A 26,381-nucleotide genomic window follows, 5' to 3' on the forward strand; every position below is an offset into this window, starting at 1 on the left:
TTTGAGAGCGCGCACAGGCGTGGGGCGGGAAGAGGCAGCATCTGAAGCAGATCCCACACGGGGCTCCAACCTTACACCAGGAGATCGTGAGCTCCCCAAAATCCAGTCCCAAGACTGATTAGCTGAGCCACCGAGGCGCCCCCCATCCCAACTTTTTTGATCAACATCCCTATTCTCTGTATGGAGCTAATTGGAGACAAAAAAAATAAAAAAAAATAACGGCGGGGAGGTACCCGGGCAGCTGACCCGGTGAAGCGGCTGCCTTCAGCTCAAATGAGGACGTCGGGGTCCTGCTGGGCGGGGGGGCGGGGCGGCGGGGGGCGGGGCGCTGCTCCTCCCTCTCCCCCCGCCCCCCCTTGCTTGCGCTAGCGCGCGCGCTCTGACCAGTAAAATCTCAGAAACCAATGGAAGTCGCGGATCCCCTGTGAGCGACCTTATCGCACGTCTCCAGGAGGACCCCTAGGAGCTGCGGACAACCCGCCGCCCTGCGGCGCACCCAGGGTCGCAGCCGTTGGAGGGCTGAGCACTCCGGGCCGCAGTCGTTCCGTCGGGCGTCCCTGCTGGCACCCGCAGGGCCTGGGAGAAAGGCAGCGTCATGGCAGGAGACGCGAGCAGCCGCGGCACCGCTGTGTCGTGCGCCGAGGAGAGCGCGCGCGCGCCGGGCCCGAGGTGGTCCAGCCCGGTGCCGGGCCGTGCTGCTCGCCGACCGCGGACCTCCCCGGCAAGCACCTGCTGGTCCTCAGGCCACAGCCCAGCGCTCCTCGGGAATCGGTAAGTGGCCGTGAATGCTCTACGAGGCGCGCTCCTAGTTTCCCGCGGGCCGGCTAGCGGGCCGGCTAACCGGGCCGGCTAACCGGGCGAAGCCTCGGGACCCCTCGCCGCCGCCGGGGGCAGGGGCAGGCGGTGCCGGACGCGGACGGTCACGGGCCGGGGGGAGGGGCGGCGGAGACCCAGTTCTCGCGACGTTTGGCGCCGGGCGGGAGGCGCCGGTGGCTTCGCGGCGGGTGCGAGATGCGCTCAGAGAAGGAGGGGGTCGGAGGCCCTGGCGCGGCAGTTCCTGGGCGGGGCCCGGGCGGGAGGGAGAAGCGGTCCGCTGTGGAAGTCCAGTTCCGCCGGGAGTCGCCGTGGCGAGGAGGAGAGGCACGCCCAGGCTTGTCCTTCGGCGGTGGGGTCGGTACGGGCAAACCTCGCGAGGAGAAGACGGTTCTGAGCAAGGTGGGGAAGGGGCGGGGAGTGCAAACCTCGCGAGAGGAGGAGGTCGTCAACCGCTGAGACGAGGGCGGGGGGGGGGCGTGCTTGCAAATGTCGCGAGAAGAGGGATGGTCTGGAACGGGGTGGGGGCGGAGCCGACGGGGCGTGTTCCGGAAGCAGGTGGGCGGGGCCGGGCAGGCCAGCCTTGCGGGATGCGGGGTGGTCCTGAGCAAACCAAGGGTGGGCTCAGGGTTCGGGGTGCGGCAAAGGGATGGGGGCCGCCGGCGGTGTGGCCAAGGGGGCGCGGCTGGGGCGGGGCCGGGGCCCCTCGGCACCGCGGCCAGCGGCCAGACCGTGGCCGTTTCCGCTCGGCCGGACGCGGCCTTTCCCCGCGTGCGTGCGGAGGAAGGACAGCGCCTGGAGCCCGTGTGATCCCGGTGGGGGCTGACGCGCGGAGACGCCGGGCCCCGGGCCGGGGCGGTGCCGGGGCGGTGCCGGGGCGGGGCGGTCGGGCGGGGCTGCCCCGCCGGGGGTGAGGGCCGCAGGCTCGCTCGCGCCCTGCGTGCAGGGAAGTTTTCTTTCTCCTCTCGGACGCCGGCAGCGCGGGTCCCGCCTGCAGCCGTCGGGTTCCCCCGGGAAGGGCCTGTTTTATGCGCGCCCCTTTGTGGCCGCACTGAGCCTTCCAGGCGAACGCGTGGGTTTCTTGGCCTTCCCAAGACCGCGTGTTAGATCTGCCTGGGGCGTCAGGTGATGGAAGCGCGGGAAGGACCAGCGCACCGGCACCCTTTCCGCAGGTGGTCATCCGGCGGCTTCCTCCCAGCCTCACCAAGGAGCAGCTGGAAGAGCAGCTGCACCCACTGCCCGCGCACGATTACTTCGAGCTCTTCGCCGCCGACTGCAGGTGAAGATCCGGGAGCGTCGGTCCCTTGGTGGGAAGTTGTTTTCCCCCGCACGTGCCCAGAATCCGTGCAGGGCTCGCTTGGGGTGATGTCCGAGTAGGCAGGTCATTCAGTTCCTCTAAAGCAGGTTGGAACGTTGCCTCTGCTGGCACCACCGTGGCCTAAGAAGAAAAACAAACACCGAAGGTAGAAACGTATTCCAGCCCCTGGAAACCCTGCGCTCCTCCCACCGCTGCCACCCTACCCCCACCCCACACCTACCAGGTTATTCCTTTTTTTATTCCCTTTTACAGCTTGGTGGAAGGGTGACTCTGAGGACGCTTTAACACTTTCAGATCTCCTTCTATTCGCGAAGAGAAAACCCAGCCAGATTGTGTGATTTTCACTGTGTTTACGACACCTTTTATAATCATTGTTATCCTTTTTATCTCTAGTGTGTGAGTTTGCATTTGTGATAGCCATATAAGGCCTCCTGAGTAAATACCTTTACGTAAAAACTTAAGTCAGCCTATTCAAAGAAAAATATCACTAACAGTGAAATACAAATTTGATCTTAAAAAATAATAGGTGATTTTCAAATGACTAAAGTTGAAGAAAACTGGTACAGTTAAAGGACAGGCCCTGGACTCAGAGTGATTCGGTTGGAATCCCAGTCCCACCTTTTAACTTGCTGCACCTTTTGCACATACTGAATTTCTATGAGCCTCAGTGTTCTCATCTCTGAAATGGATTGAAAGTTCCTCCTAGGAAGGATGTTGGTAGTTGTGAAATACTAACTACCAAATTACCAATAGGAGAAAGGCTTAGTTCTTCTGTAGTCCCCATACCATGTGCTGTAGTTAATAGTCCCTCTAAAGTACATAAATGTGTTCTCTAAGTCAGTGAAGAAGCTCTTACAGGATAGAACTTTTCATTATGAATAAATCATGACTAGGTGGTGTTGGGTCTTGATGTGTGCTAAGGACTAACCTTTGAATAAGCTTTCCTTTGACTTTTCAACCTTGGAAGACCAGTATTTTAACTCTGGTTCTGTGTAGTAGAGATACTGACCTTACATGTCTTTTCCAAGTTATTAAAAAGATTTCCAGTAATGTTTATTTTTCCTTTTTTGCTAAAAAATACCCGGATTGGAATATAAATAATAGTGAAAGGGAATATAAGGGAAGGGAGAAGAAATGTGTGGGAAATATCAGAAAGGGAGACAGAACATAAAGACTCCTAACTCTGGGAAACGAACTAGGGGTGGTGGAAGGGGAGGAGGGCGGGGGCGGGGGGTGGGGGTGAATGGGTGACGGGCACTGAGGGGGGCACTTGACGAGATGAGCACTGGGTGTTACTCTGTATGTTGGTAAATTGAACACCAATAAAAAATAAATTTATTATAAAAAAAAAGAATACTCAGATTGTTGTATTTAGCTGAGAAGTGATTCTTTGGCATATAGGTTTTATCTGAAATAGTTTCTTGTGCCCAGAAAAGAAAAAAAAAAAGCAAAATTAAAGAAGTCTTGCAGTTTTTACAATTTTCATTGTTATCTTTTATTTCAGTCTTTATCCTCATCTCTACTCAAGAGCATACATTAATTTTAGAAATCCTGAGGACATCCTTCTTTTTAGAGATCGTTTTGATGGCTATATCTTCATTGACAGCAAAGGTTGTATCATTGGCTTTTTAGACTCTTTATTATCATCTCAAAGCATGTTAATAAAGTTTTGCTGGAATGTTTGTGAATTATAAGTTTTCAGATACCAACCTTTTTTTTTTTTATTTTATTTGACAGAGTGAGTGTGCGTACACACATACACAAGCAGGGGGAGAGGCAGAGACAGAGGGAGAAGCAGGCTTCCTGCTGAGCAGGGAGCCCAGTGTTGGACTTGATCCCAGGACCCTGAGATCATGACCTTAGCCGAAGGCAGACACTTAACTGATTGAATCACCTCAGATGGTGCCCTCTCAGATACCAATCTAAAACAAGTTCATAAATTTCGATTGTGTTACTGTGCTTGTATGCTTATGTTGAAAATTAAAATTATACCTAAACCAAAGAACTCTAGCAATTCTTTGTAACAGTGACAACCTAATTATCATTGGAATGATGTTTTTCACATAAATGAGTTTTCTAGATAAGTGATCTTCACTTATGTACCCAAACTAAATCACTTTCCTCATGTTCAATAGAAATTTTCTAGGATATGTTATTCATGTACATCTATGTCCTTTTAAACAGTACTCTTGGGGCACCTGGGTGGCTCACTCAGTTAAGCATCTGATCTTGATTTCATAATCTCAGGTCATGATTTCAGGGTTGTGGGATCGAGTCCCATGTCTGTACTGGGGTTCTGTACTGGGTGTGGAGCCTGCTTAAGATTCTTTCCCTCTCCTTCTGTCCCTCCCCACCTCCATCCCCCCCCCCAAGAAAAAAGAAAAACCTAAATCATTATTTTCCAAAATGAATATAGTGGAATTTTAGAATGGCTTTTGCAATTTCTTTTCTGCTAAAGGCCTAGAATATCCTGCAGTGGTAGAATTTGCCCCATTCCAGAAGATAGCCAAAAAGAAGCTAAAGAAAAAAGATGCCAAAACTGGAAGCATTGAAGACGGTGAGTCCCTTTATAAAGACTGGCTTGTGAAACTGCCAAATTAAATATAGTGATCAAATATAATTTCTCTCTCATGTGGGGAGGAACGCGTTTCTTTTTTTCTTTTTTAATTTATAGATCCAGAATATAAGAAGTTTTTGGAAACTTACTGTGTGGAGGAAGAGAAACCTAATGCAAATCCTGAAACTCTTCTGGGAGACATAGAGGCAAAGACAAGAGAACTTATTGGTCTGTTTATTCTTCTCTTCTTCTCTTTACCTTATTGAGATATATATTTATTTCCTTTCCAATTACTTTAAAATTCACACTCATGACAGGTTTACCAGGGATTTAGAGTTTTTTCCAGTTGTAACAAAAATATGGCAACCTGGGAAAATATTTCTGAGCATCAGTTGAAGGAGAGTGCCAGAGCTTTCAGTTACAGAGCTTCCAAAAGAGCAGTGGAGAAGACGTGTGAGTGGCACATGGCCATGGCTTCATACGTGTTGGATTGTGGATGCCCTGAGCAGACATTAGGCTTCCAATGGGAAGGCTTTGCTCCAGCCCAGGGTGGACTGCTTGCACTAGCTGGCAGAGTCCATGTATGCTCTGGCCAGTTGGGTGTGGGAAGAAAGGGACAGAAGGAATCCAGACTTCAAGGAGTATGACTGGAATAGATCAGTGGATGGAAGCAGCATCATTGATGTGGGACAGACTGGGGGAGAAACATTACTGGGAGGAATGCAAGATCTCACTATAGAGCCCGTTAAGTTTAAGAGCTAAAAAAAAAAATTAGAAATTCTAGGACTCTCCACCCTTCTTCCTTTTCCACTTTGCTGTAAATGCCCTTGTATAGAATAGCCACAGAGAAGAACCAGAGTCTTCTACTTATGGGCAGTTTTGAGGCAGTCCTTGGTGGCCAGACACACACACCATCCAGCTCCCATCCCCAGCCCAGCTCCTGGTACACAGTAGGTTTCATAGCATTTTACAGAATGAGTAAGTGTGATTCACAATCTACTAGTCCAAGATGAGGCTAGGGAGCTTTGATCCTGTTTCTGCCTATCCAAGTTTGGATCTTAAGCAATTCAAGGCAGTTTGCCTTTTTCTTTTCTTAGATTTTGGCCTTTAGTGGATTCTTATGATCTAATCTGAGGAGTGAGGGTTAAATGGAAATAGGAATCCCCTCGGAAGTTGCAGGTTAGTGCGGTGTCCTAGCAGGGGCCACAGAGCAGACAGATCTGGGCTCAGTGTCCTGTTCCCTCCCAGGTGGTTGTGACAGTGCCCAGTAGCTCTCTAAGTGCTAACAGTTAGACTGTTGGTTAAATTAGTGTTCTGTTACACAGCCATGCAACAACCTTCTGTTGAACAAATGATACACTTCTGTGGTTTGTAAAGCACTTTCATAAAGTGCTTATGTATTTATGTGTTTACCCTTCACATTGATCTTTTGGGGTAACAAGGCAGGTATTTTCTTCGGAGAAGGGGGAAGGCGGGTGGGGTCTTGGCATCAGCCCCTCCACCCACCCAGTCTTGGTCCTGCTCTTTGCTGATAAATCCAGAACTCCCACGGCGCAGAGCAAGAGTCCTCCTCAATTTAAAGCAGGCTGCCTATTACAGAGGCTGTGCTCATCCTGGGTCAGAGCTCATGGTTAACACAGGAGCCACCCAGGGAGGGAATGGGCTCTTCTTGTCTTGACCCCTGTACCTGGGATGAAATGTGGGCATTTTCACAGCCCTATATCTGGGGCAGAGCTTTCCTGGCAGAAGCCATTTGATACATTGTGTTGAGGTGTTCAGGAGTTCTTAATTCCCTGCCCAAAGTCTCTCTTACAGAATTCCTGATTAGTTCCTGATCTAAGAATTTGAGAAATGTCATGGCCAGTCTCCAAGTTGTTTCTAGGGAATTTTCCTTCCCCCATTTAATCTTAGGTCTTGAAAGAGCTGTAGAATAGACCCAGTCTTCCACCTTCCACCTGTATCCTCAGCTACTGCTATAGGGAACACATTTCTCAGAACCAGTCCCTCTGAGAGGCTATGCCTTGAAGCCCACCATATTTGGGTGCCCCATTCCAGGTTAGGTCAGACACATCTGGGGCCTGAAAGCTGATGATGGAGTTTGAGTTTACAGAGAGGTTCATTCCTGGGTGGTTAGTGCTGCTTAGATGAAGTGCCATGTGAGATCACTGTCTAAACTTTCACATCTGGTTTATTTTGGTTTATGGAGCATATATGATAAGAATCCACATTGCTTAAAATCATTGTCAAGAGAGTAGAAAAGGAAGAAATTTCCAGAATATGTTCTGAATCAAAGTGAATCTATAATGTTATGTAATGTTTAAAATATCTGCAAACATGTGAAGATACTTATAACAATTGGAAAGTTTTTTTTTAATTTATTTTTATTTTTATTTATTTTTTTCGATTGGAAAGTTTAATGCGTTGTACTCATTTTTCTTTTTTTGCTTGTATAGTCTCTTTGTGTTTTTGTTTTTGTGTTTGTGTGTTTTTTTTTTTTTGTATAGTCTCTTTGTAAGTAATATGAAGAGTCCTTGAGAATCAGGAATTTGTTGCTTACTGTTTATAGAGTTGTCAGTACCTCCAAATAACTTGACTTTATAGTGATGGAATAGGAACTCCCTATTACTAATAGGGGATATTAGTATTCCCTATTATTATCCCTATTATTATTAGGGATAATAGTATTCCCCTATTCCTAATAGGGGAATACTCTCTATTCCTAATAGGAACTCCGAGATATAATATATGCTCATCTAAATTTTATGTATATATGTATGTAGTTATTCATTCATTTATTTATTAGATTTAATTTTTAAGCAATCTCTACACCCAACATGGGGCTCGAATTTACAAGCTGGAGATGAGGAGTTACATGCTCTTCTAACTGAGCCATGCTAATTTATTTAAACATTAAATTGAAAACAAGTATTTAAAATGAAGGAAAAATAAATCTTATTTTAGAGTTAAATCTTGCATAACAATTTTTGTGTTTTAGCTAGAAGAACTACACCTCTTTTGGAATATATTAGAAATAGAAAATTAGAGAAGCAGGTAGGTCTGCCCTCTTACCTGATGAGTATCCTTCCTGTCTCTGCCGCGTCCACACAGATCATTTATACACATGCTTTCCCACGTCTCTAGAGGATTCGAGAAGAGAAGCGAGAAGAGCGAAGGAGGAGGGAACTGGAGAAGAAGCGTTTACGGGAAGAAGAAAAGAGGAAGAAGAGAGAAGAGGAGAGTTGTAAGAGGAAAGAGGCAGACAGAGAGAAGAGAGCTGCTGAGAGACAAGTAAGGATTAAGGTAATTTTAAGGAGATAGCTCATTTCTTTTTTCTAAAGCCAGTTCTGCTACAGTTATGCCTTTTAGGTATTTAGCTCTTCCAGCTTGTTTTTTTTTTTTTTAATATTTTATTTATTTATTCATGAGAGACACACAGAGAGAGGCAGAGACACAGGCAGAGGGAGAAGCAGGCTCCTTGCAAGGAGCCTGATGCGGGACTCAATCCCAGGACTCTGGGGTCATGCCCTGAACCAAAGGCAGATGCTCAACCACTGAGCCACCCAGGCATCCTGCTCTTCCGACTTATAAGGATATTTCCAGTTAGCCCTTTTGTTATTATGGTACTGTTTCTCTGGAGTACAACATTGGTTCTCAAACTGTGTTCCCTGTGCCCTGGGGGTTCCTTGGCCATACTGTAGGGGAGGGGGCCCGGCCTCCTGGGTGTGAATGATAGCACTTCACCCAGAGGAACCCCACACTTACTTGTCATGGATTGGGTTTCTGCTTACATTTTCCTTTAGAGAAAAGACTCCCTCACTAAAATGTACACATTTGGAAACCACTGGCTTGGTGTGTACACTGGCTTTTCTAGACAAAGGCTCACTCCTGGAACTGGTTTTTATTGTTTCTTTTACAGTAGTAGCAGTGGTTTCTACACCTCTTGCCCAGTTTCTCCTTTGACGGATATGTTCATTTAGAAGGGTGGGTTAGTGCATAGAAGTTGTTCTTCCCCTGTGTAAAATATGTTGTTCCAGTGTGAGTCAGTCCTTCTTTGTTAGTATTCTGCTCAGATGACCTTATTAAACCTAGATTTCGACCTGATGTGCATCTTCCCTCATTCCATAAACCATAAAGGGTTTGAACTGCTCTTAGGGATTCTTTGAAATTGTATCATAAAAAGAAAGAAAATAAAAGATCAGGACTTTGGGGGAAGATAGAGTAGAAAGGGAGAAGATGGGGAAGAGGTCAGAGTTGCCATAGATTAGTTTCTTTTTTTAAATATATGTATATTACATATATTTTTAACTTCAATTAATTAACATATAACAACATATTACTAGTGCTGATCCATACCACGTGCCCTCCTTCATGTCCATCACCCAGTTACCCCGTCCCCCGACTCTCCTCCCATCCAGCTACCCTCAGTTTGTTTCCTGTGATTAAGAGCCTCTCATGGTTTGTCTTACGCTCTGATTCTGTCTTGTTTTATTTTTCCTTCCCTTCCCCCATGATCCTTTGTTTTGTTTCTTAAATTCCACAGATGAGTGAGATCATACAATAATTGTCTCTCTGATTGATTTATTTCACTCAGCATAATATCCTGGAGTTCTATCCACATCATTGCAAATGGCAAGATTTGATTCTTTTTGATGGCTGAGTAATAGTCCATTATATATGTAGACTACATCCATCATAGATTAGTTTCTGATATGCTTGATCAGAAACATAGTTTCATTATACGTGAGGAGAAAACATGTCATTTCTTCAAGGGAGGCAAAGCTTTTTCTAGGCCTTTGCTTCTAAGTCACTTTCTCCTGAAGGTGGTCATATGGGACTCACTAGCTGGAGGGAACAATTTCTTAACAAAATTCCTACGAAAACACACAAGAATGTGACTGGGTTTTCTGCAGTAACAGCCTCACAGCTCACTGTTTCACGTAACTGGATCTGTTGTTGGTATTTCTTGGCCATTGTATGCTGCTCACTATTGCCATCTGGTGACCCAACAATGGAGGCTCCACCATGGCGCTTGCTTCCGCAGTCCCTTATGATGGGGAAGGGAATGTTTAACACAGCAGATTGTACCCTGGTTCTTAAATCACATGGAAGAGACACAGCTCTTCTGCCCACATGGCATTGGCCATAGCAAGCCACCTGGTGGCACCTAATCTCAGATCGGGAGGCATATTCAAGAAGCGAGCCAGGAAGAGAACCAGAAATATCTGATGAACACACTAATGAATAATTTCTGAAGACTATTTCTGGAAATGCTTCTCTTTAAGTTTAAAGACATTGCCGAACATTCTTGATAAGAGGTCACATCCCTTGACCACATCCCTTGCTGTGAAGACAAATCCTAGATGTGCAAGATGTCCCACAAAAAGTATTTCATAATCTGATGATAACTGATGAGATTGAGGAACCCAACCAAGACTATCAAATAAAGGATGATCCATTCCCCATTGGCAAGAACATGGCAAAACCAGGGTATTCCTCAGGGAAATAACTCTGAGGGGGTGTTTTCTGTTTGTCCATGTGGTTTAGGACCCACAGAACTCTCCCAAGAAAATTATAGCAGCTCAACTTCCTATAACTTGTCATTTCCAGTATAATAAAAATGTTAATATAGGGAAATCTTTAACATTAATTGTGGTTGGGGGACACCTGGGTGGCTCAGCGGTTGAGTGTCTGCCTTTGGCTCAGGGTGTGATCCTGGAGTCCTGGGATCGAGTCCCACATTGGGCTCCCTACATGGAGCCTGCTTCTCCCTCTGCCTATGTCCCTGCCTCTCTCTCTCTGTGTCTTTCATGAATAAATGAATAGATCTTTAAAACAAAACAAAAAAACATTAATTGTGGTTGGAATTCAGCTCTGTCATGTCCAGGCATAGAGTAGTATTTGCATTTAATGCAGATTTTATGGTCACAGATGGAAGCATTTTCTGACCTTCTCTTTGACCTTTCTAAACACATAATGACTAATCTAGTGCCTAATCTTTACACTCTCAAAAGCACTTTTTTCAGTAGCTTTGAGAGTTTTTCAGGAATAATGTTTGAAACTTGTAGCTTATAATTTCAATTATAATTTTAAGACAGAAAATTTTGGAGTATAGCATTTTACTTCTATATTTTATATTATGAAATTAGAGTCCAAAAAAATAAGCCAAAGGAATAAAAAATTAAGTCAGTTAAAATAAACATACACTCCTTCATATAGAAAAAAAAATAAGTCAAAACATAGAGGAAGAGAAAAGGGTATTCTTTTTTTTTTAATATTTTATTTATTTATGAGAGAGAGAGAGAGGGAGGGGCTCCATGCAGGGAGCCCGACGTGGGACCCGATCCCGGGTCCCCAGGATCACGCCCTGGGCCAAAGGCAGACGCTCAACCGCTGAGCCATCCAGGTGTCCCGAGAAAAGGTTATTCTTATCCAAGTCTGGTAAATAAAATCTTAGTGGCAGACCCCAATGACATGAGTAATCAACAGCCTCTGTCTGTGGAGTGTCTGGTATCCTGACATGACAGCACTCACCTGAGCCCAAAGTTTGCCCTTAGTAATCATCTGGGGTCATTGTAGGAATGTCTGATTTACAAATAATTTGGAAAAGTAGGTTTTTTTTTTTTTACCTGAAAAATAAAATTAATGAAGAAATACTAAAAGAGTTTGTATTCATATCACAAAAATACAAATGCAGAGAGAGATCTTCAGGTCTATTTTTTAAAATAAACTGATTCAAGCTGTTTTTATTTTCCTCTGAGGATTCTTTTTTTTTTATTATTAGTTTTTAGCATATAGATCCTTTACCTCTTTGGTTAGGTTTATTCCTAGGTATCTTATGCTTTTGGGTGCAATTGTAAATGGGATTGACTCCTTAATTTCTCTTTCTTCAGTCTCATTGTTAGTGTATAGGAATGCCACTGATTTCTGGACATTGATTTTGTATCCTGCCACATTGCTGAATTGCTGTATGAGTTCTAGCAATCTTGGGGTGGAGTCTTTTGGGTTTTTTATGTACAGTATTATGTCATCTGTGAAGAGGGAGAGTTTGAATTCTTCTTTGTGAATTTGAATGCCTTTTATTTCTTTTTGTTGTCTGATTGATGAGGCTAGGATTTCTAGTACTATGTTGAATAGAAGTGAGAGTGGACAACCCTATTTTGTTCCTGATCTTAGGGGAAAAGCTTCCAGTATTTCCCCATTGAGAATGATATTTGCTGTGGGCTTTTCATAGATGGCTTTTAATGTGCTGAGGAATGTTCCCTCTATCCAGTGCTGGATAATTTCTGAAGAGTTTTGATCAGGAATGGATGCTGTATTTTGTCAAATGCTTTCTCTGCATCTAATGAGAGGATCATATATGGTTTTTGTTTTTTCTCTTGTTGATGTGATCTATCACATTGATTTTTTTTTTTTTTTTACGAGTGTTGAACCAACCTTGCATCCCGGGAATAAATCCCATTTATCATGGTCATGGTGAATAATCTTCTTAATTGGAGAATATTGGATCCTATTGGCTAGTATCTTGTTGGATCCTATTGGCTAGTATCTTGTTGAGAATTTTTGTATCTGTGTTCATCAGGGATATTGGTCTATAATTCTCCTTTTTGGTGGGGTCTTTGTCTGGTATTGGAATCAAGGTGATGCTGGCCTCATAGAACGAGTTTGGAAGTATTCCAAGTATACAGTTCCAAGTATTCGGAGCAGCTTTAGTAGAATAGGTATTGTTTCTTCTTTAAACATTTGATAGAATTCCCCCTGGGAAGCCATCTGGCCCTGGATTTTTGTGTCTTGGGATGTTTTTGATGACTGCTTCAATTTTCTCCCTGGTTTTTGGCCTGTTCAGGTTTTCTATTTCTTCCTGTTCCAGTTTTGGTAGTTTGTGGTTTTCCAGAAATGCGTCCATTTCTTCTAGATCACCTAATTTATTGGCATACAGATGCTCATAATACGTTTTTAAAAATCATTTGTATTTCGTTGTATTGGTTGTGATCTCTCTTCTTTCGTTCATGATTTTTATTAATTTGAGTCTTTTTCTTTTTAATAAGGCTGGCTAATGGTTTATTTATCTTATTAATTCTTTCAAAGAACCAACTCCTGGTTTTGTTGATCTGTTCTACAGTTCTTCTGGTCTCTATTTCATTGAGTTCTGCTCGAGTCTTTATTATCTCTCCTTTTCTGCTTAGTGTAGGTTTTATTTGCTGTTCTTTCTCCAATTCCTTTAGGTACGAGGTTAGCTTGTGTATTTTGAGTTTTTTCCAATTTTTTGAGGGATGCTTGTATTGCGATGTATTTCCATCTTAGGATTGCTTTGGCTGTATCCTGAAGATTCTGAATGCTTGTATCTTCATTTTCATTAGTTTCCATGAATCTTTTTAATTCTTTTCTAATTTCCTGTTTGGCCCATTCATCTTTTAGTAGGATGCTCTTTAACCTCCATATGTTTGAGTTTCTTCCAAATTTCGTCTTGTGATTGAATTCTACTTTCAAAGCATTGTGGTCTGAAAATATGCAGGGGACAATCCCAGTCTTTTGGTATCGGTTGAGACCTGATTTGTGACCCAGCATGTGGTCTATTCTGGAGAAAGTTCCATGTGAGAAAAATGGAACTCCACTTGAGAAAAATGTATTCAGTTGCGTTTGGATGGGAAAGTTCTGTAAATACCTGTGAAATCTATCTGGCCCAGTGTATCATTTAAAGCCCTTGTTTCTTTTGTGATATTGTGCTTATAAAATCTGTCATTTGCAGAAAGTGCCATGTTGAAGTCTCCTACTATTAGGGTATTATGTAAGTATGCCTTTACTTATCTTTTTAATTGATTGATACACTTGCCAGCTCCCACATTAGGGGCATAAATATTCATGATTGTTAGGTCTTCTTGTTGGATAGACCCTTTAAGTATGATATGGTGTCCTTCTTCATCTCTTACTACAGTCTTTGGGATAAACTTTAATTTATCTGATATGAGGGTGCTACCCCAGCTTTCTTTTGAGGACCATTAGAATGGTAGGTAAATGGTTCTCCACCCTTTCACTTTCAGGCTGTAGGTGTCCTTAGGTCTAAAATGAGTCTCTTGGGGCAGCCTGGGTGGCTCAGCGGTTTAGCCCCACCTTCAGCCCAGGACGTGATCCTGGAGACCCGGGATCGAGTCCCATGTCGGGCTCCCTGCATGGAACCTGCTTCTCCCTCTGCCTGTGTCTCTGCGTCTCTCTTTCCCCCTCTCTCTCATGAATAAATAAATAAAATCTTTAAAAAAAATAAAATAAGTCTCTTGTAGACAGCAAATAGATGGGTCTTGCTTTTTTATCCAGTCCAAAACCTGTGTCTTTTGATGGGATCATTTAGCCCACTCATGTTCCAAGTAACTATTGAAAGATATGAGTTTAGTGTCATTGTAATACCTATTCAGTCCCTGTTTTCATGGATTATTTCTTTGGGCTTTGTTATTCTTTTACAAGATCCCCCTTAATATTTCTTGCAGAACTGGTTTGGAGGTCATATATTCTTTCATTTCTGCCTATCTTGGAAGCTCTTTATCTCTCCTTCTATTCTGAATGAGAGCCTTGTTGGATAAAATATTCTTGGCTGCATGTTCTTCTCATTTAGTACCCTGAATATATCCTGCCAGCCCTTTCTGGCCTGCCAGGTCTCTGTGGAGAGGTCTGCTGTTAATCTGATATTTCTTCCCATATAAGTTAAAAAATCTCTTGTCTTGAGCTGCTTTAAAGATTTTCTCTTTATCTTGGGAATAGCAAATTTGACTATTAAATGTCGAGGTGTTGAACAGTGTTTATTGATTGTGGGGGGGCATCCTCTCTATCTCTTGAATCTGAATGCCTGTTTTCCTCCCCAAATTAGGGAAGTTCTCAGCTATGATTTGTGCAGATATACTTTCTGGCCCTTTGTCCCTCTTGGCATTTTCTGGAACCCCAATTATATGTAGATTCTTCCTTCTGAGGCTGTCATTTATTTCCCTTAACCTTTACTCATGGTCTCTTCATTGTTTTTCTCTTTTTCACTCAGCTTCCTTCCTTGCTGTCAACTTGTCTTCTATGTCACTCACTCTTTCCTCCACCTCATTAACCCGTGTCATTAGGATCTCCAGTTTGGATTGCATCTCAGTTAATTGATTTATAACTTCGGCCTGATTAGATCTAAATTCTGCAGTCATGAATTCTCTAGAGTCCTTTATACAATTTTCTGGAGCCACCAGTAGCTTTAAAATTGTGCTTCTGAATTGGCTTTCTGACATCAAATTGTAATCCATATTCTGTAACTCGATGGAAGAGAGTACTGTTTCTGCTTCTTTATTTTGTGGTGAATTTTCCTTCTAGTCATTTTGCTCAGTGCAGAGTGCCTGTATGAGCAGGCTGAGTCAAGAATATCAACCACAGCAATGCCGGGGTGGCTTGGCAGTTAAGTGCCTGCTTTTGGCCCAGGACGTAATCCTGGGGTCCGGGGATTGAGTCCCACATTGGGCTCCCTGCATGGAGCCTGCTTCTCTCTCTCTGCCTGTCTCTGCCTCTCTCTGTGTCTCATGAATGAATGGATAAAAATCTTTTTTTTTTTTTTTTTTTGAGTAGTTAAGATCCTTTTATTGGGGTGGACACAGAGTACGCACTAGTCCATGATAAAATGACTTAAGAGGGATCCCTGGGTGGCGCAGCGGTTTGGCGCCTGCCTTTGGCCCAGGGCGCGATCCTGGAGACCCAGGATCGAATCCCACATCAGGCTCCCAGTGCATGGAGCCTGCTTCTCCCTCTGCCTATGTCTCTGCGTCTCTCTCTCTCTGTGACTATCATAAATAAATAAAAATTAAAAAAAAAATAAAATGACTTAAGAGAAAGATCCGGAAATGCCGACTTCTCCCCCTGGCACACATTCAGAGCAAAGCCTGGGCACAGAATAGGTCCCAGCCAAATCTTTAAGGCCCGGACTGGAGAGCAGGAGCAGGGAGAAAGGCTCCCACCCATGCTGCTGGGCCACAGCAGGGCCCTGGCTCTAGACCCTTGCAGACACGCTCTGTTTTTCCGGAGGAGAACTGGAGGGGGTGGGGGAGTAAAAGGGAGTTCTGGGTAGTGGGGTTTGTGAATAACAATGTTTTTTAAAAAGCATCTACCAACATCACACTACTGGATCTGACATCCCCTTTAACCATCGCTTGGTACATTTTACAGCATAAATAAAAACTCAAGGAAAATAAATACATCGGCTCCTATGAGGTTGGAAGTGGTATGGATGGTCAGGTGTGGGTGGGCTGGTAGGGGCAGGGCAGGGGGCGCTTACACAAGGCGGGCAGGCGAGGAGCAGACAAGACAGGAGGCGCCTGTGGGGGAGTGAGAGTCTTAAGTGTCTTCATGCATGTCCGGGCTATCAGTCGGTGCAACCTTGCGGAGGGGTGCAGAGCTCTCACCCTCAAGGTCCACTTGCTCCTGGTCTCTCTTCTTTGCGGCATTCTTTTTGTCCCATTGCTTATGTAGGTAGAGCAAAAGGATGTTTGTCTTTTCTGTCACAATGATCTGTTCAGATGGGTACTCCCAGGTGGGCAGGTAGACTGAAGGACGCCGGTTCGAAGCTTTGCACACAGAGTCAGCATGAAATCGACTAAAATTGCTTTTGTTGTAGACAGGCAGTCCTTTCAAAAAATCTGCCATTTTCTGTTTCCTCCGTTGCTGCCTCAGCCACCGCCTCAGCCGCCGCCGCCACCACCACAGCCGCCTTCTTAGCCGCCGCCGCACAGTAACCAGATACCATTCTTTAAACAAAAGAATATCAACCACGACCTAAGTAAATTTCACCCTAGATGATTCTGACAAGGTCAGAGACCAGAAAAATGAAAGCAAAGATCCGAAAAAAATAAAACAAAAGGACCACTAGAGTGAAAAATTTTAAAACAAAGTAGTAAAAAATAAAAGGCCAAAAATCCCAAAGAAGAAAAAGAATAAAAAGAAAGAGAAAAAACTAAAGTGGAAAAAGAAAAAACAAGAGAAGAAAGAAAAAAAAGGAGGGGATTGGGAGATGGTGGTGGTGAAGAAGTTGTAGTGGAGAGAGAATGTAGTCCACCTAAGGTGTCCTAGAGGGTGATCCTCTTGGTTCTGAGTGTATTAAGTTCTGTATGTTAGAGGATGCTCAGTCCCAAATTTATATAAACCAGCGATACTTGTAGAAAGCCCCAACATTGACCACCAAAACATAAACTAGATAAAAGAAGGGGGCAGAATGAGAATGAAGAGAGAATATACTCTCACAGAATGAACCAGCATGGTATTCCACTTGGTTCTGGGTGCATGCTGGTCATGTTTTAGAAGGTATTAACTTCCACCATTGTAGAACAAACTGAGGCAGAGAAAAAACAAAAAAGCCCATATCTCATATATCTCCCAAAATTAAATTGAGTATGTTGAAGGGAATTCAGAAGTGGAAAGTAGAAAATATATCTAGGACCTGTAATTGTAGAAATATGAAAGTCAGAAAGGAAGAAACCTAAAAATGAAGAGGTGGTAGAATATTGTAGTTAAGGTGGGAAAAGAGAAAAAATATTGGAAATTCTTAGTCTGATATAAAAACGAGTTGTACTGGAAAAAGGGGGGGGGGAGGGTACCCTCTAGTTCTATATACTGTAAATCCCTCAGCTTCCCCTGGAGCTTTCCAGTGCTGCTTGGTCAAGAGCTTGCTCTTCCCCTGTCCTTACAAGCTGCTCTTCTGGTGGAGGGGCTGCTGTGCTGATTCTCAGGTGTGTGCACCTGGGGGAGCTGCTCTGCCCCCTGCTGATGCTGGGCTCAGTGGGAGCTGTTTATCCCGTGAGGCCCCCGTTCCCTGGCCTGCCCCCCCCCCCCCAGGCACAAGGTGACACAAGGAGGAACAACACCACTGGCGGGGGCCAGGTCTCCAGCTCTGGAGTCAACTCCCTCAATAACCACCTGCAGCTCCCAGTCTGCACTGGTCCAGGTGCTCCTGGGGCAGAGTTGGCGCTGTAGTGCACAGCTTGGGGGCACCCAGTTGCAGGAGAGTCCTCACTGTCCTGTGCCCTCCCCACCTGCCTCTGCCAGTCCCAGGGGGAGTGCAGGATTGGGGGCTGTGTCTCCTGTGCCCTGGAATCTGGGCCCTGTGCTGCTGGAATCGGGTTCCCGGGGCGTGGCTCCCAAAGGCACCAAGGCACAAGACCCCTCAGCCTGGAGCCCCACCCGACCCACCAGCTTCTCCCGAGGTCCTGCTGGGTGCGTGCTCCAGCCCTTTACTGAGATCGGCTGTGGTGTGTGGTGAGCTCTCCCCCAGGCATTCCTCCTCTCCTAGTGAAGCCAGGAATCTTTTTTTTTTTTTTAATAATAAATGTATTTTTTATTGGCATTCAATTTGCCAGCATACAGAATAACACCCAGTGCTCATCCCGTCAAGTGCCCCCCTCAGTGCCCGTTACCCATTCACCCCCACCCCCCGCCCTCCTCCCCTTCCACCACCCCTAGTTCGTTTCCCAGAGTTAGGAGTCTTTATGTTCTGTGTCCCTTTCTGATATTTCCCACACATTTCTTCTCCCTTCCCTTATATTCCCTTTCACTATTATTCATATTCACCAAACGAATGAGAACATATAATGTTTGTCCTTCTCCGACTGACTTACTTCACTCAGCATAATACCCTCCAGTTCCATCCACGTTGAAGCAAATGGTGGGTATTTTTCGTTTCTAATGGCTGAGGAATATTCCATTGTATGCATAGACCACGTCTTCTTTATCCATTCATCTTTCGATGGACACCGAGGCTCCTTCCACAGTTTGGCTATTGGGGACATGGCTGCTAGAAACATCGGGGTGCAGGTGTCTTGGCGTTTCATTGCATCTGTATCTTTGGGGTAAATCCCCAATAGTTGAAGCCAGGAATCTGAAGGCTTCACCGCACTCTTGTGCTTCTGCCCCATTTCCCTGCTAAGCGCCTTTCAGTCTGGGAAGAATCCGGCACGGGTTTTTCAAGTTCCTGCTCCTCTAGGGCTGGGCTTTCCTGTCTTGGAGGCTCTTGCCGAGGGCCTTAGCCTGGCTCCTCTCAGGGTCCCTCCCCTGCTTGATTCCTTTTGTTATTTTTTTTCTGCCTTCTTACCTTGTTAGAAGCAAAAACCCTTTTCTCTGCAGCATTCTAGCTGCTCTGTCTTTAAATCTCAGGTTGAATTCATAGGGGTTCAGGATGATTTGAAAGTTACCTCGTTAACTTGGTGGGGCCAGGTGAGGTGAGGACCCTGCTCCTCTGCCATGTGGCCCGCCCCCCTCCTCTGAGGATTCTTAAGTTGGAGTAGGAAGTTACAAATAAAATTCCTGAATATACAGATTATAGGCAATAGATTATATTAACGAAGTTGTGTTATCTTTTTTCACAAAGCTTATTAAAAACAAATGCCGGCTGGAGGGAAGCATAGAAGATCTGCAACTGCTTTGACCTCCTATGCTGGGCTCCTCTTCCTCCTCTTCTTTCTCCCTTCCCCATTCGCCTTCTTCTCTCCTCCCTCTCTCTCCTCCTCCCTTTGCCAATCTGATTTACATCAGGCCTCTGCTTGCTTCTCTCCACAGGGAGCTTTCTCCCAAGACTTATGGCTTCTCAGAAGTGTTTCCTCATTATCTGGTCTCCATTCATGTCTTACCTCCACGGAGAGGCCCTTGAACTCCTTGAGAAGCCATCCCCTCTCACACCACACCTCTCTGTCCTTCTTTCTGTTTATTAGATGTTTGTAGCATTTCATGACTCCAAAGGTTATCTGGTCCACTTTTTCTGTGTATACCTTTCTTCCCCTCCCTCCAGGGCCACCATTCTACTGCTGTAGAATGTCCTGTGAATTCCTATAATGGTCACTTTTCTCTTACTCACAACTGTATTCCTAGCACCAAATATAGGGTCTTTTTCTCCGGTTCCCAGCACATAGCTCATAAAATCCTTGTAATCTCTGGGGTGATGAGTGTCTTCTATATGCCAGTGAGATGACAGGTGACTGAAGCCCTGGGTAGCTTCAGGCATCTGAAATGGGGACAGTTTTGTCCAATCTGACATTAATTCCAGCTAGCTAGTGTCAAACTGAATGGAATTGTAGGACACCCAGTCTGTGTTGGAGGGTTGGAGAAGTGGTATTGGAAAAGACACCACACATTTGGTTTCAGAAACAAGTAAAACAATTCATAGGTATACAAGATTATTTGTTGGAGAGATGGGTGGAAACAAACTATTATACCTATGGTTTGCTTTTATTACCAGCGTATATTACCATTTTAATTAAAATATATGTCAGTAGGGATGCCTGGGTGGCTCAGTCAGTTAAGCCTCTACTTTCAGCTCAGGTTACGATCAGGGTTCTGGGATTGAGCCCCACATCGGGCTCCCTGCTCAGTGGGGAGTCTGCTTCTCGCTCTCCCCTGCCTCTCTCCCTGCTTGTGTTCTCTTTCTCTTTCTCTCTCTCAAATAAATAAAACTTTTTTTAAAAAAGTCAATAGATATCTGAAAGGAAATGTTTACATTCACAGATCCCACAGGCAGATTAAGAGCATATAAGGTGACATAGTACACACCTGTGATGAGAAGCAGCTTTTCGTCCTTGGCTTTAACATTTTACCTGTTTCATTCTTTTTTTTTTATTTTTTATTTATTTATTTATGATGAGAGAGAGAGAGAAAGAGAGAGAGAGAGAGAGAGGCAGAGACATAGGCAGAGGGAGAAGCAGGCTCCATGCACCGGGAGCCCGACGTGGGATTCGATCCCGGGTCTCCAGGATCGCGCCCTGGGCCAAAGGCAGGCGCTAAACCGCTGCGCCACCCAGGGATCCCTACCTGTTTCATTCTTAAATGAACTTATGTAGTTGAAATTTATCTGTGTATGATTTTGGTATAGTACAATTTAAAATATGTTCACTTTTATAAGTTAGAAAAAAATTCTCAGAAGTATACCTTCTACTTTTGTTTTATGAACTGATTTACCTGTGGCACTTGAATGTCAAAGATCAAACTACTCAGGAAATTGGGGGTGGGGAGTTCCAAATTCAAAGACAGCAACCTGCTCAGGCTGATTGGAGAAAGAGTAAGAAGTGTTTTCAGAAAGTTTATTCTAAAAGCCATCAATATAAAGCAGCAGTTTATTTTTACATATTATAAAAGCAGTGCATATTCATTTTAGAAGAAACTAGAACTTGTTGACCAAAGGAAGAAAGATCGGGACGCCTGGGTGGCTCAGCGGTTGAGCATCTGCCTTTGGCTCAGGGCGTGATCCCGGGGTCCTGGGATCAAGTCCCACATTGGGCTGCCTGCAGGGAGCCTGCTTCTCCCTCTGCCTGTGTCTCTGCCTTTTACTGTGTCTCTCATGAATAAATAAAATGTTTTTTTTTTTTAAATAAAATCTTAAAAAAAAAAAAGATCATTTCAGTTCCACCACCTCACAGTAATCACTATTAACACGAGAGTTGCTAGCCTTTTAGATATTTTTGTGTGTGTATAAACATATAAATAGAGACCAGGTCATTATTCATCAGCAAGAACCCCTTCTCATCACATCAGCTGTCCTAAATTGTCGTTCATAGCTATAATGTTTCATTGACTGAAGGTTCCCCTAAGTACTTAACCAAAAACCTGGTTGCTGTAACTTTAGCTTACATTTTTTGCTATCCAAACATTTGTGCTCAACTATGTTGTTTTATATTTTTAATTTATTATTAAACAACTTCATTTATAAAATACTCCAAAAGTGATATTTTACTGACATTATAATTTCTTAGCTTCTTAAGAAACCAGAAAAGGGGGAGGAACCAACTGAGAAGCCAAAGGAAAGAGGAGAGGAAGTGGATGTAGGAGATGGGAAGCAGGAGATGAGTCTTAGCTATGCTGTCCTGAAGCCCATGCCCTTGGAGAGCTCGCTGGAGAAGCCCAGGAAAAAGTAAGCCCAAGTTTTTGTTGCTTTGACCACATTAAAGATCACAGACTGTAGCTGAGTCAGAGACACATGTCCTTTTTCGGTACAAGTGCTTGTATTTCATACTGCTTGTGGAATTCAGGGATTTTACCAGGATATGCTTGTCCACGTCTTTATTCCTCCTTGATCATGCCAGGAACTCGGTAAACTCATTTCGTCAGCAGCCTCAAGTCTGTCTTCAAAGCAGGGACATGTCCTGCTGGTTCCTTAGCTGTGCCTGTCCTGGCCTCTTCCTTCGGATTCCTGTTCTCCCCGTTTAGGTCTTCAGGATCTCCTTCCCAGTCTCCTCTCCAAGTGCTAGGCTTCCTTTGTTGGCATTAGTGTCCTTGTGGCCCTTCCATAGACTTTGTCCAGCCGCTGTGGATTCTACTGTTCCACCAGCCCTGCCTGCCTCAGGCTAGAGGTCCTTGGTCATGGACTCCTCTGCCGGCTTGTGACATGCTGCTCATGAAAGGAGCTTGAGCAGGGCTTCTGTGGGAATGGGACAGACACAGTCTCTGCACGGGGGCCAGAGAGGCCCTTCAGAATCTTGTCAGGTGGGAGTACCTCCCTCCTGTCCGCAAGCCTCATTGCGGTTTGGTCACCTCCCCACAACCAATGGGGGGCCATGTGTGTCTAGGCTTCTTGTTCCCCTGGCCCAGGGCTCCTACCTGTGCACGGCATCAGGACACCCCTGGGGCTTCCTGGAGCCCAGGGCTGCTTTGCTTCTGAGGTGTCTGAAAGTAAAGTTATGTTTGCAGGCAAGACAGCAGGGTCATAGAATTAGGCTGCCGTTTGCCCAGAAAACCAACAATCTGAATAACTTCTTACAGTCTTTATTACATACAGAGTTGTGATTAAAAAAAAAAAAATTTCCCCTCTTTTTGGGGGTTCTGATTTATTGGTTTGTTTATAAAATTAATTTATACATGATTATGAAATCTATGATAGCACTGTTTCTGTTGGAGGTATTTCTATTATTGCTTATGATATAGCAGTGCTTTTTGTCATGTTTCTGGTGTGAATTCACACTTTGCTTATAGATCTTTTTCTCCCCACCAGTCCTGTTGCTTCTGTTTTGTGGGGAAGACACAGACAATGTGTGAGGACTTTTACCAGTGTGTGGGCTTTTTTTTCCTTTTACCTGTGGATTGTGGAGGGAAAGACTTTAAGAACCAAGGGAGCTAAGCAGCCACTAATTTATATAGTATGCATTTATCAGTTTGATATATGTATAAAAATCAGTAAATTTCAATTAATTTTAGCTTCACTTGAGGCAGAAACCAAGCCATCAGTGTCAGCTCTGTGTCATAATGGAGGTGGACCTGGGCCACTTTCCTAGTCAGATGAGCACTTTGGTCTCCTGTACTTTATCTATAAAGGGGGACTTATATTTACTTTGGGAGGTTCCCTGAGAATTAGAAAACTAAATATATTTGCCTATTACTTATGGCATTCATATTTTTTTATAATAAATTTATTTTTTATTGGTGTTTAACTTGCCAACATACAGAATAACACCCAGTGCTCATCCTGTCTGGCATTCATATTTAACATTAGGTAGTGTCGTTACTATTGTTGATTCATCTTTCAGCAATTTTGTCTTAAGATTATTTATTTATTTATTTATTTATTTATTTATTTATTTATTTATGACAGACTCACAGAGAGAGAGAGAGAGAGGCAGAGACACAGGCAGAGGGAGAAGCAGGCTGCATGCAGGGAGCCCGATGTAGGACTCGATCCCTGGTCTCCAGGATCACACCCCGGGCTGAAGGCAGTGCTAAATCTCTGGGCCACCAGGGCTGCCCAGCAATTTTGTCTTAAATGCCTGTTTTGTGCCCATTATGTGCACACCTGCTGACGTGCTGATGAGCAGACTTAGGTATTCCCTGCCTCTTCTAGAACTTGCAGTCTGAATGGGAAGACAGGTAATGGACAAGCAGTATACCTAAGGTTCCTGAGAATTTGTATTGAATCACAGGTCACAGAATGATAGTGACATGGAGCAAAGAGAGATGGAGAGAAGACTTCGAGCAAAGGAGCCTGCGACACAAAGATGCCACATGGATGGCAGCATGCACAGAGTGCACTGTGAGTTTAACAGGTTTGCAAGGAGAAACGAAGAAGAGCCGAGATGGGGGAAAGGAGTCCCCCCAGTCCGAGGGAAGAAGGGGAACCAGGACAGTAGCATCCCTGTGGAGGCAGCAGAGTGGCCTGGGAGAGAACACAAGAGTGAAGGTGGCCTAGCACCCAGCATGGAGCACCCAGGAAACAAGGTCTCCTCTTTGTTTGGGATAATCTTTCATTCATCAGTCCTAAAAGTATAAGCTACACGTTTGCATGCTTACACCTGCTTTGCTAAACAGAAGTTCTTTTATTTAGCCAAAAGTGAAAAATCTATAGTAGGCTCACATACTCTGTCATGGGAAGTCCACCCCCACTGGGTATTGTGCTCATAGGGAGTGCACCACCCGGAGAGTTTGCTTTTCATGACACTTTGTGGAGCTTTCCCTTACGTTGTTAAAAATGTACTGATTATTAGTAGATAGTGGCTCATAAATACTCACGAGTTAATAGTCTGTGCAGTTGACACAGGATTGGAATTACCCACTTAGAGCAACAAATGGCTTTTTTCCCCCAAGAGTTTGAGGTTAATTTTTATTCAGATTACATTGTTGCAGAGAAGCACTGTTAACTGGGTCCCCTCCCTTCCAGGGCCCAGCCCCACAGTGCCAGTCAGTCCCCTATACAGCCCAGCCAACCAGTGACTAAGGGGACTGAGGCTGCCCGAGCTGCAGGCCATGCCTCCCACCCTGTCCCAGCCTCAGCAGGCACACTGTCCTCTGCATGATTTTATCATTTCAGGGATGCTATATAAGTGGAGATACAGTGTGTGACCTGAGATTGGCTTTCTCACTCAGCGTAATTCCCTTCAGATCTACCCAAGGTGTTGTTGGTATCAGTGATGTTGATTTGTAAAATGTTTCCAGCAAAGGCAAGGGCAGAGCTATAGGCAAGAAGGGAGCCTTCTTATCTGCACCCTTGCCTAATCACGTCTGTATCACTCAAAAGGTTTATGTGGTTACCTTAACGTCAGGTAACCTACCTTAACAGCAGGGCCCCATGGGTCTTTTTGGTGGGGCTTGTTCACATAAACACTTAAGTTTCAGCTGTCTGTTTATATAGCAGCACTGAGTGATCTGTGTTTGCACAGCTTTAGATGTTGGGACTCCTCTCACTTAACTGTGATGCTCTGTTGGTAATAAGGTGCCTTGTGCATAGTGACTCATTTCTTAGGAGGCCTTGCGAGTTACACAGTCCTTTCACCATCTCTGCACACCCATGTTGCCCTGGTGAAAAGCAGGACTCTACATGTCAGCCTCGGGCAGGAGGTGACATGGAAACCCTGCACATCTGTGTGCACAGGGATTCAGATCCATGAGGCCTGCCTTGCCCTTTCCCACTCTCTCCATTGGCTGGGCTTTTTTTTCCTTAGTGGAAGGCACTGAGGTGTGCTTGTAAGTCTCCACCTCTCCACCTGGGAGGAGAATACCATGATTCTGCTGGCCCCAGGGGTGTTCTGGGCTTAAGCAATAACATTTTCCCAGACTAATTTTACCTTACTTCGAGTTATTTTAAGTATTAACTGTCGTCATGGCTTTTTTTTTTTTTTTTTTTTTTGTCTTTAAAATGCCTGGTTTTTGAGATAGTGCGGTGAAAAAAAGGCAGATTTTTTTTTAGCTGTAAGACTGATTGCTTTAGATGATTAGGATCATCAGACCCTGGAAATAGAGATGTTTTGCTCCCTCCTGTGTTGCCAACCTTTGGAAGAGTAACCCATTCCTCTGTCCTAGCAGGATTTGCTGGCCTTGCAGCTGTACCAACCAGAAGCTCACATCCGAGCACAAGAAAGTGGTGGGGGAATCTCTGTTGAGGGCCGTGATGGGAGCAGGGGCGAGGCTGAAGATTTGGCACTGGCTGGTTCCCAGAAGAGTGAAGAGGCAGGGTGAGTCAGCATGCACATTTGACGGGGACATCCCATTCAGTGTTCTGTGGGTTAGAGAGGGCATTCCAGAAATGTATCAACCAGTGTCAAGTATAACCTGCAAGGTGAATTTACTCTTTATAAAGAAATCAGAAACTAGAAATATACATCTAGAAACCATTCTTAAGAAAAAAGCGCTTTTAAAAAATTGAAAAGTTGTCATAGATGTTACTGTTTCTAGTACAAACTAGTATATACTGTTTAGCCAAAACAGAACAAATAATATCCTTTGGAAATTAGAAATGTATGATTAAAACAGGGAAGAAATTAGTATTGTACCAGTGTGGACTCTGAAGCACTTTGAAACATGTAGGAATAACATGTACTTTGAATTCTGCACATTTATAAGTAAGTGATCTGTGTCAGGATCCGGATCGCATGTGTGTGAGCTGTACTTTATAAAAGGGAAGGGAGCAGCTCTTAGGCCTTTGTAACCTGGTGATCCAGCCCCTGATGCCAACTGTGTGCCATTGCCCTGAAGCCAGGAACCTTACCCCTGGGTAAAGTCTGACCACTTTAAGTATTGCCCCTATAACAATTTGGCTGGTATTTTCACAGTCTAATGATGGATGTGCTGCTCACGGTTTATAACCACTTATGTAAAGGCTGCTGAGATAGCATAAGGGCATTATTTGGGTACAGCGATAACTTAGGTACAGCATCTGGCGTTTTCCTTTTTGCAGACTGAGACAGTTTTATTTTGAAAGAACATAATGGAGTTTTCTGCAATTAAGTA

General features: G+C 44.5%; 2 protein-coding genes across 11 annotated transcripts in view; one reads left to right on the forward strand and one right to left on the reverse strand.

Moving 5' to 3' along the window:
- Nucleotides 1-377: 377 nt before the first annotated feature.
- The window catches only part of UPF3A (UPF3A regulator of nonsense mediated mRNA decay), a 51,912-nt gene continuing 25,908 nt past the window's right edge, over nt 378-26,381 (forward strand). For 2 of the 10 annotated variants that reach the window (XM_055336074.1, XM_055336076.1), the window contains exons 1-10: nt 780-1,215; nt 1,986-2,092; nt 3,636-3,742; nt 4,590-4,688; nt 4,806-4,916; nt 7,684-7,739; nt 7,830-7,988; nt 21,425-21,582; nt 23,582-23,876; nt 25,458-25,606. In XM_055336074.1, the coding sequence (XP_055192049.1) occupies nt 1,012-1,215; nt 1,986-2,092; nt 3,636-3,742; nt 4,590-4,688; nt 4,806-4,916; nt 7,684-7,739; nt 7,830-7,988; nt 21,425-21,582; nt 23,582-23,876; nt 25,458-25,606 (1,445 nt within the window). In that variant the 5' untranslated portion in view covers nt 780-1,011. The other 8 variants (XM_055336075.1, XM_055336080.1, XM_055336077.1 and 5 more) reach the window with 8 other exon arrangements.
- LOC129516585 (DET1- and DDB1-associated protein 1-like) lies at nt 15,837-16,641 on the reverse strand. The gene has a single exon (XM_055336083.1). The coding sequence runs from the start codon at nt 16,338-16,340 to the stop codon at nt 16,032-16,034; it is 309 nt and encodes a 102-aa protein (XP_055192058.1). The 5' UTR covers nt 16,341-16,641; the 3' UTR covers nt 15,837-16,031.

This window comes from Nyctereutes procyonoides, unplaced genomic scaffold (assembly GCF_905146905.1).
Source record: "Nyctereutes procyonoides isolate TBG_1078 unplaced genomic scaffold, NYPRO_anot_genome, whole genome shotgun sequence".
Taxonomy (NCBI): Eukaryota; Metazoa; Chordata; class Mammalia; order Carnivora; family Canidae; genus Nyctereutes; species Nyctereutes procyonoides.

What these genes read in the sequence shown, in the direction of transcription:
- LOC129516585 (XM_055336083.1), bottom strand. Translation starts at nt 16,340, where the DNA reads ATGGCAGATTTTTTGAAAGGACTGCCTGTCTACAACAAAAGCAATTTT.